General features: G+C 51.3%; 1 protein-coding gene across 1 annotated transcript in view; it reads right to left on the reverse strand.

Moving 5' to 3' along the window:
• The window catches only part of TSC2 (tuberous sclerosis 2), a 91,343-nt gene that overhangs the window by 43,970 nt on the left and 37,288 nt on the right, over window positions 1-10,085 (reverse strand). Inside the window, exons 21-25 of the mRNA XM_015415599.1 lie at window positions 9,628-9,817; window positions 7,534-7,627; window positions 6,027-6,129; window positions 3,729-3,823; window positions 56-184 (exon numbers count right to left, since the gene is read on the reverse strand). Of these exons, the coding sequence (XP_015271085.1) occupies window positions 56-184; window positions 3,729-3,823; window positions 6,027-6,129; window positions 7,534-7,627; window positions 9,628-9,817 (611 nt within the window). The remainder of the gene's footprint in view (window positions 1-55; window positions 185-3,728; window positions 3,824-6,026; window positions 6,130-7,533; window positions 7,628-9,627; window positions 9,818-10,085) is intronic.

Genomic DNA, 10,085 nt, shown 5'->3' on the forward strand with positions numbered 1-10,085 from the left:
CGCCTCCCCTGTCCCCCCCCCGGCTCTTGGACCACCCTTTTCCAAGCGTCTCTACCTGCGGGCTGCTTGGTCAGACACACTGATGCTGCGGGAACGGAAGGCATCGGCCGCGGAGGAGTCTTTCGTCTCTTTCACTGGCGGGGAGCTATTCAAACCCGGACGGGCATTTTTGGCTATTTTAAAACTACTAAGGGGTGAAGAAGCAGCGGCGGCAGCACCGAGAACCCCCCAGACAAAGAGGGCGTGATTGGCACAGGGAGGAAATCATTGGAAGGATGGAAGGACGGGAGGCCAGAAAAGTCCCGGAAGGTGAAGTGAAAACAAAAAAAGAAATGCAAAAAAAAAAAGAAAAAGAAAGGAAGGAAGGAAGGGGAGGGGGGAATTAAAAAAAATAACAATAAGCAAAACTTGAAAGCAATAAAAAAACCACAAAAACATTTCGGGAACAAAAAAACACAAGCACCACAACAGGAAGACGACACACCTCCCCTCCCCTTTTAGAGATTAAGGAACACTACACACAACCAACCCCCCCCAGAGAAATCAGCAAGCAAGTTCAAAACCGATTGAGAGGGTGGAGTTGGAATACGACCGCCTCACGAGCCGAGAAAACAGAACACCACGGCTGTTAATCGGGGGAGTTGGGGCACTCTGCATACGCTCAGAGGCACAACTTTGCGCCACTCATCCAGTGGCGGTGGGGGAAATCCCAACCCCCAATTCAGTTGTGAGAGTCTGAAGACTCCGGTTTGATAGCCCAGCATCAATTTTGGAAGTAGATTTTGAAAACAAGTCGTAGGTTACCTGAGGTGCTGATGGGAACCCACGGCTCCAGCTAATGAAAATACCCCAGCCAAAAACATTTGCTAGCAAGGGGGGCCTCCAGGAAGGTTAAGCAACAGGGTAGGTGGAGAATCCTGTCCCCTGCTGGGGGAGGGAGGAGGAGAAGGAGGAGGAGGAGGAGGAGGAGATTGGATTTATATCCCACACTTCACTACTCGAAGGAGTCTCAGAGCGGCTTACCATTTCCTTCCCTTCCCCTCCTCACAACAGACACCCTGTAGGTGGGGCTGAGAGAGCTCTGAGAGAAACTGCTCTTGAGAGAACAGCTCTGAGAGAACCTGTGACTGACCCAAGGTCACCCAGCTGGCTGCATGCGGAGGAGGGAGTGGGGAATCAAACCCGGTTCTCCAGATTAGAGTCCGCCGCTCTTAACCATGACACCAAGCAAACTGACATGAGGGGCTGGGAGGGAACAGGCCTGCAGATCCAGTCCAATTTCCTCCAGTGCAAGGAGACGTCAGCGAGAGGCACTGTCTTTAGAGGAATGTACAGGTGGGATTCAGCCCCATGGTGCCTTGCTGAAAGCGGGCCAAGGTGCAGGCAGTTAAACACACACGCCTACATTTCAGGCCGGAGCCTTGATGACAAGCAGGTTCCCAAAGGAAGCATCTGCGTCCAGCCCTGTTCTGGCGGTCCAGTGCGGTGTTCCCTCTAAGTTGAGTTAGTGTGAGCTAGCTCATAGTCTTTTAGCCTCCGGCTCACACATTTTTGTCTTCGCTCGGGAAGGAGGGCTCCAGAGCAAACTGATTTACGCAGCAGCCAAATCGCTCGCTCACAACTTTAATGCCGGTAGCTCACAAAGTAGAATTTTTGCTCACAAGGACCCCCGGCTTAGAGGGAGCATTAGTCCCGTATGTGTTTTTCGGCTTCCTTTTCACGTTTTCTTAACTATTCGGGTCTGCCGTTAGGACGACTTAAAACAAAAACAAAAAAACCAAGAGTATTTGCGGTGCTGTTTTTGAAATCAGCCAACAGAACGGCTTTGGAGAATCGGCCGTATTCCAACTGCAGTGTTAAAAATTAAGAAGGGTGATAATGGGAGAAAAAACACACAAGGAGAAAATGGTGCGTATCAGACAGCTGATTGGGGGGGGGACAAAGTGGATGATCCGGTTTTTGAGAAATGGATGGGTTAGGGAAGTCTAGAGAACTTGCAGACAGAAAAAAACGTTCACAGTGCGGCATTAAAGGGAGCTGTACCCCTTTGGGATCCTGGCGGGGCCAGGTGAGGCCGCCTCTGCCTAAGGGGCCGGGGACCCACTCTTGGGAGGGCTTTGGGGCAAAACGCTCGGGAGGAGCAGGCCTCGTTGAGAAGGCAAGTCCCTTGGCCGTCTCTCAGCGCCAGGGTTTTTTTGTAGAAAAAGCCCAGCCGGAACTCATTAGCATAATAGGCCACACCCAACAGCAGAAATTCATTTGCTTATTAGGACACACCCCTGACAGCACAGCTCATTAGCATATTAGGCCACACACCCCATGTTCGCAGAAGTGTGGTCATCCAGCCACACCCACTGTTTGCTTCTTATTCTGTTTACCTTGTTTGTTGTCAAAACCCAGGGCCTTTCTTGTAGCATGAACTCCTTTGCATGTTAGGCCACACACCCCAAATGTAGCCAATCCTAATGAGTTTCTGCTGTTGGGTGTGGCCTATTATGCTAATGAGTTCCTGTTGGGTGTGGCCAACTCGGGAGCCAGCCGGAACTCTGTTCCTGCCCCAAAATAGCCCTGCTCACCGTGACCCGCAGCCAAGCCGAGGTTAGTACCTGGTGTCCAAACTTAAACCTTCCAACTACAGCGTCGCATTGGCTTGGGGAAAAAACCAGAGGACGCAACCGCAGGCTTCGGAGAAGGGAACACAAGGTCACACAGGCACACAGCCCCCCTCACACACGAAAGCGCTCCCGCGAAACCTGATGTCCAAACTTAAACCTTCCAACTAGAGCGTCGCATTGGCTTGGGGAAAAAACCGTAGGATGCAACCGCAGACTTTGGAGAAGGGAACACAAGGTCACACAGGCACACAACCCCCTCACACACGAAAGCGCTCCCGCGAGTGACGTTAACTGCAGCCAAAGCACGGCAGGCTGGCAGTTAAAAGAAGCCAGCTGAGGCGAAGCTCCTTGAACACTGTTCGGTCAACTCTCAGCAATCCGTGAACAAACTTATAAACCGCTGCCAGGGTCCTGCTTCGTTACCTCCCTCCCCTCCCCAACAGCTCGGAGCAAAGGAGTTCCTAGTTGTGTGTGGAAAATGGAAGGTAACGTTTAAAAGTCACAGAGGAGGCAGAAAGGTGCGCTAATGGATCCCTGAACGCGCAGCCGTTTCAGGACGCGAGAAGGGGCCAAAAAAGACTCTTAACTGGAATCAGCGATCGGTCCATCGGGCCAATCTGCGGTTGTCCGGAAAAAAGAGAGCAATGTTAATGTTATCGAGTGTTCTTTTCTGGCCAGGCCGCTTCATTGATACAGGACCTTTCAGGGTAACCTCCAAAGCGAAACTGCGGCCGCCGCATTAGAACGACCATCAGCCTCCAGAGGACAAAAAAGGCCTTGGGGGAAATCGATCACATTATAAAATTGCTTCAAAGAAGCATTATATTGACTGCTTCAAAGAAGCTGTCAAAAGAAACCTTCTCCTCCGCGTTAAGGAGGGGTTACCTTACCTCTTGGGTCTTTCGTTCAGACTCGTGCTCCGGGCTCGGAAGCTGTCCTTCTCTGGGGTGTCGTCGAAGGAGAGGAGGACGTTGGACCGCAAGCCCTGCCAGAGAGGGGAACCAAGAAAGCTGACGGGACGGGGAACAGGGGAAATCTATCACATTATAAAATTGCTTCAAAGACGCTGTCAAAAGAAACCTTTTCTTCCGCGTTAAGGAGGGGTTACCTTACCTCTTGGGTCTTTCGTTCAGACTCGTGCTCCGGGCCCGGAAGCTGTCCTTCTCCGGGGTATCGTCGAAGGAGAGGAGGACGTTGGATCGCAAGCCCTGCCAGAGAGAGGAACCAAGAAAGCTGACGGGACGGGGAACCCCCTCTTGGTTCCCAGGCAAACTCCTCCTCTGAGATTTAGCATAAGCTGAGGCTGCCCGGTTCTCACGGAGGCCAGACGAGGAAAAAACAAGCGAGCCGTCCAAGCAATCTGCCACACTGAGAAATGTGAGGTGTGGTCTCTGTGGCTTCATGAGCAGAAGGTATCGGGTTCAGTTCCAGACACCTTCTGTTACAAGTACCTGGTCCAATGTTCCCTCTAAGCTATGGAGTCTTGTGAGCAAAAATGCTACTTTGTGAGTTCCTGGCATTACAGTTGTGAGCAGGTAATTTGACTACTGCATGAATGAGTTTGCATGAATGAGCCAGCCTTCCTGAGCCAAGACAAAAAGGTGTGAGCCGGAGGCTAAAAAACTGTGAGCTAGCTCACACTAACTCAACTTAGAGGGAACACTGACCTGGTCACAGGTAACTTGAAAATGAACCAAAGGGTGTGTGTGTGTGTGATTTTGACCCAAAACAAACCAGGTAAGCAAAAAGGTGGATAAAAAGAATCAGAGAATCATAGAGTTGGGAGGGACCTCCAGGGTCATCTAGTCCAATCCCCTGAACAAGGCAGGGAATTCACAAATACCTCCCCCTCCACACACACCTTGTGAGTCCCTGCTCCATGCCCAGAAGATGGCAAAAAAAAACCCTCCGGGATCCCCAGCCAAACTGGCCTGGAGAAAAATTGCTTCCTGACCCCTCTTATATGGATATATCAACATCAATTGCAAAAAAGCTAAAATTATATTAAGTCACAGAACTACAAAAGCTGTAATCAAACTGTAAACACCGTCACACCCTTAGAACCATCTTCGCTATTGCCAGGTACAGCTATAAAGAAGATAAAAATACATGTAAACCAAACACGTTTTGGCCGTGTCCATAAGTGCAATTTTACTAAAAAGGTTTTTTAAAATATATATACTAGGGAAATGATTTATATACATGATAACCAGAACTGATGTGTTTCGATGCACAGTTTTTAATATTTACAATTTGATGAACTACGGCCACAAAACCCGGAAAATCTACAGCAACTAATTTGAGGAACATTTTTGTGATTTAATACAATCGTAGCTTTTTTGCAATTGACACCGATACCTCCATATACCAGGTTTTTCTTCCACCCCCCCCCCCCCCACAACTTTTTGGTTCCACCCTGGGCTCCGCCGGAGACCTTGGAGAGCCGCTGCCACTCAGAGGAGACAAGGTTGACCTTGCTACACCAAGGGTCGGACTTGGGAAACTGTGATGAACCTCCCCCTACACCGAAGACTCCCAGTTGGGGGACTGCACTGGGGTGGCCAAAACCCACTCTTCCCCCCCTCCCCACAGAGCCAGTTTGGTGTAGTGGTTAGAAACGCGGACTCTAATCTGGGAGAAGCGGCCTCGATTCCCCACTCCTCCGCAGGCAGCTGCTGGTGTGACCTTGGGTCAGTCACAAGTTCTGTCAGAGCTGTTCTCTCAAGAGCAGTCCTCGAAAGAGCTCGCTCAGCCCCACCTACTTCATAGGGTGTCTGTTGTGGGGAGGGGAATGTTGGAATATGTATTCAGCGTGTTTGATACATGGGTAACAATGCAAATAGATCATGCCAATCTAAAGTGAAAGGTGTCAAAGTAACTGTCAGTCCAGGAGACCAGAACAAACCGGTTCTGGCTGGTGCAATGCTGATGTCTTATCAGACTGACTCAGCAGTGATATGATTGGTCGTTATGTGTATAGAACTGTGAATGCACTGTACATTGGTGTGCTGACTTGAATGTCGACTGCTTGGCGAAGCACTTTGACGGTGAGAGCTGTGTCTTGTCAATAAACTGCACTGTATATAGTTAACCACTAAACCTGAGTCTGTGTGGTGACTATAGTGGGACTTCAGCAGGGTGCAATTGGACTGCTACAATCCAACGGTGACCTGGGGATGCAAGGAGCGCACTTCCGTGACAGGGAAGGGGAAAGAGATTACAAGCCGCTCTGAGATTCCTTCGGGTAGTGAAGGGTGGGGTATAAATCCAATCTTTTCTTCTTCAGAAGAAGAAAAGTGTCTCTGGGGAGATGCTGCAGCCGTGATGGTCCAGTCCCCCCCCCCCTTTCTGCTTGCTCCCATCCATCCCGGCCCGCCTGATTCTGTGCTGCCGGCACACGGGCGTAATTACCTTAGTGATGAAGGGCACAAAGTCTTTCCGAAAGGGAAGGCGGCACTTGATAAACCACACCGCTATCACGTGATGTGCCAGGCAGACAATGTACTGGTTAAACCTGGGGAGGGGGGGGAGAAAAGAGTTAAGGGGGGAGAAAGAGAGAGCTGGAGGTAAGCGAAGGCACCCAAACGCTGCTCCCGTTGGCAGCAGGGGACGGGACTCACAAGAATGGGTTTAAATTACAGGCAGGAAGGTACCAGGGCTGGATAGTAGGGGAAATATTTTGACAGTGAGAGTAGCCCAGCGGTGGAATCGGCTGCCTGGGGAGGGGGCGAGCTCCCCCTCGCTGGCAGTCTTCAAGCAGCGGCTGGACGAACGTTTCCCAGGGATGCTCTAGGCTGACCCTGCATTGAGCAAGGCATTGGACTAGATGGCCCGTATGGCCCCTTCCAACTCTATTATTCTAATACAAAACACTTGGGGGGGTCAACAGTGGGAGGGCTTCTGATGTCCTGGCCCCACTGGTGGACCTCCTGATGGCACTGGTATTTCTGGCCACTGTGTGACACAGAGTGTTGGACTGGATGGGCCTTTGGCCTGATCCAACATTGACTGGTTAAACCTGGGGAGGGGGGGGAGAAAAGAGTTAAGGGGGGAGAAAGAGAGAGCTGGAGGTAAGCGAAGGCACCCAAACGCTGCTCCCGTTGGCAGCAGGGGACGGGACTCGCAAGAATGGGTTTAAATTACAGGCAGGAAGGTACTGGCTGGATAGTAGGGGAAATATTTTGACAGTGAGAGTAGCCCAGCGGTGGAGTCGGCTGCCTGGGGAGGTGGTGAGCTCCCCCTCGCTGGCAGTCTTCAAACAGCGGCTGGACTAACGTTTCCCAGGGATGCTCTAAGCTGATCCTGCATTGAGCAGGGCGTTGGACTAGATGGCCTGTATGGCCCCTTCCAACTCTATGATTCTAATACAAAACACTTGGGAGGGTCAACAGTGGGAGGGCTTCTGATGTCCTGGCCCCACTGGTGGACCTCCTGATGGCACTGGTATTTCTGCCCACTGTGTGACACAGAGTGTTGGACTGGATGGGCCTTTGGCCTGATCTAACATTGGCATTTCTTATGTTCTTATGTTCTTAGAAGGGTTCTTATGTTCTTAGAAGGGTAAAAGGAACTGCTGGCTGCACAGGCTGCAAGTCCTGGGCAGAATGTGGTGGTGGGAAGGTATAGACGGAGGCCTCCCGGGAGAAGCGCTTTCTCACGCGGCGCAAGCCAGCTCCCAGAGCACCTCCTGACACTTTTAGACTCCCTTCCTCTCATCCTGTGCTTCTGCTAAAAGGTGAAAGGGGTGGGGTGGGGAGTCTGGGGACACCGGTCTCGAAGGGACGAGCCTTTCCTTCTCGAGGTTCTAACGGGTGCTGTTTTTTGGGAGGGGAAGGGGTGGGATGGCAAGGGGGCGGGGACAACCTTCCGCCGACCCCAACGAGAGAGTCCCAGAAAAGCGGCCAGAGCCCCAACTTACTTGGAGGGGTTCGTGTAGGGCAGGGAGATCGCGAAGACGCTGGCGTACTGCTCGGCCGCGAAGTTCCGGTAGAGATGGGGGAGGCGGGCCAGGGCTGGAAGATTTCAAGGAGAAAGAGAAAACGAGCAGAGATTCGGTGAGCCTTGGCTTGCCATTGACACTGTTTACGCAGGCCGCTTTGCACGTGGGCGTCTTACTCCATTGTCTATTTTTGCTTAGTTTTGTTTTTAGAAGGAGTGCTGAAAACGGGGCACTGCGTACCTCCCCCCCCCCCCCCCCCCCGGCAGATTTGTCTGCCTCTTCCTGTGGTGTCTTTAGCCCGCAGATGAACACCCTTCTGTTTCGTCTGGTGTGCCACCGATAATGGTCTTGATACCGCTTTTAATTGAATTTTATCATTTTAACTCCATTTTTAATCGTTTAAATGTTTTCATGTTTGCTGCCTTGTGGACCCGGAATGGGTTGAAAAGGTGTTTGAAATCAATAAATAAATCCACCCCAACAGAATGGGGGGGGGGAGAAGAAGATGATGATGAGGAGGAGATTGGCTTTATACCCTGCCCTTCACCACCCAAAGGAGTCACAGAGCGGCTGACAATCTCCTTTTCCTTTCCCTCCCCCACAACAGACACCCTGTGAGGTAGGTGAGGGGCTGAGAGAGCTCTCTCGAGGACTGCTCCTGAGAGAACAGCTCTGAGGGAACTTGTGACTGACCCAGGGTCACACCAGCAGCTGCATATGGAGGAGTGGAGAATCAAACCCGGTTCCCCGAGATTAGTGTCCGCGCTCCTAACCACTACACCAAACAGCTTAATCTTGCCTGTGGATCCAGTTGTACCACATTTTTACCCTGCCTTCCCTCCAAGTGGGAATTCGAACCCAGATCTCACCAGCTCTATTTCTACATTCTCACCAGCACACCACGCGGTTACCTCTCATGGGAGGGATGCGACTCGATCCAAAGAACCACACAATTAGCTCAAGCAGAGTCAGCATGGCGTAGTGGTTAAGAGCGGCGGACTTCAATCTGGAGAAACAGGTTGGATTCTCCACTCCTTCCCAAACAGAGGCTAGATGGCCATCTGACGGCAATGCGGATTCTGTGGACTTAGGCAGAGCACTAGAAGGGAGAGCCGTAAGGGTTGCCTCGGGGCTTCGTTCTCGTGGTCCTTTCTTACACGCCCAGGAAACGCTGATCACCACTTTGGGGTCAGGAAACAATTTTTCTCCAGGCCAGTTTGGCCAGTAGTCCTGGAGGGTTTTTTGCCATCTTCTGGGCATGGAAGAGTGGGGTATGTGTGTGTGTGTGGGGGGGGGATTTGTGAATTTCCTGCATTGTGCAGGGGGTTGGACTAGATGACCCTGGAGGTCCCTTCCAACTCTATGATTTTATGATTCCTCCACAGGACGCCAGCTGTGTGACCTTGGGCCAGTCACTGTTCTCTCTCAGGACTCTCTCAACCCCACCTGCCCTACAAGGTGCCTGTTGTGAGGAGAAGAAGAGAACGTGTTTGTAAGCTGCTTTAAGACTCCTTAAGATACAGAAAAGTGGGATACAAAAAAACCCTTCTTCTTCTCCTTCTCCTTCTCCTCCTCCTCCTCCTCCTCCCCCTCCCCCCCCCAGGAGAATTTGGGCTTCTGTTTCCCAGTTGCATGGGAAACAATTTATTTGAAACAGACGAATGTTTCCAAAGCGGACGGCAACACGGAAAGGGGAAGAGGCTTTGTTCAAAGACAAAAAGAGGCTACAGAAATCCCCCTAAGCATTCCACCTGAAATAGTTCTCTGGCCTCCACCAACGGCTCTCACCCTTGGGCAGAGGAAGCAAACCTTCCCCTCGCCATCTCGAGAGAGAGAGAGAGAGAGGGAGACCACCAGTGTTCACTCTAAGCTGAGTTAGTGTGAGCTAACTCACAGTTTTTTTAGCCTCCGGCTCACACATTCTTGTCTTAGCTCAGGAAGGCGGGCTCCAGAGCAAACTGATTTATGCAGTAGTCAAATCGCTCGCTCACAACTTTAATGCCAGTAGCTCACAAAGTAGAATTTTTGCTCACAAGACTCCACAGCTTAGAGAGAGAGAGGGAGACCACTTACTCGAGAGGAATTCCAGGAGAGGAATGGCCATGTTGGCCGTCGCCGAAATGTGTGTCAGTTTGACGATCAAAACGGGCAGGGCCTTGATGATTATGTCGGGCATCTCAACGCTGCAGATAGAGAGCGCCACGACGCACTGGTTGGCGCAGCGGTAGATCAGGCCGTGCTCCAGGCAATACACCATCTCCCGCTGGAGAGAAAGAACAAGAAGGGGGTAGATGAGAGCGAAAGAGAAAAGGCAAAACCGGTAATGACTCACTGGTCATAATAACAGAGGTCTGTCAATACAACATGCTTTGGTTCGGGGGCGGAGAGGGACACTCTACGCCAGTGTTCCCTCTAAGCTGAGTTAGTGTGAGCCAGCTCACAGTTTTTTAGCCTCCGGCTCACACATTTTTGTCTTAGCTCAGGAAGGAGGGCTCCAGAGCAAACTGATTTATGCAGCAGCCAAACTGCTC

Source organism: Gekko japonicus, unplaced genomic scaffold (assembly GCF_001447785.1).
Source record: "Gekko japonicus isolate JY-2015 unplaced genomic scaffold, Gekko_japonicus_V1.1 scaffold2547, whole genome shotgun sequence".
NCBI lineage: Eukaryota > Metazoa > Chordata > Lepidosauria > Squamata > Gekkonidae > Gekko > Gekko japonicus.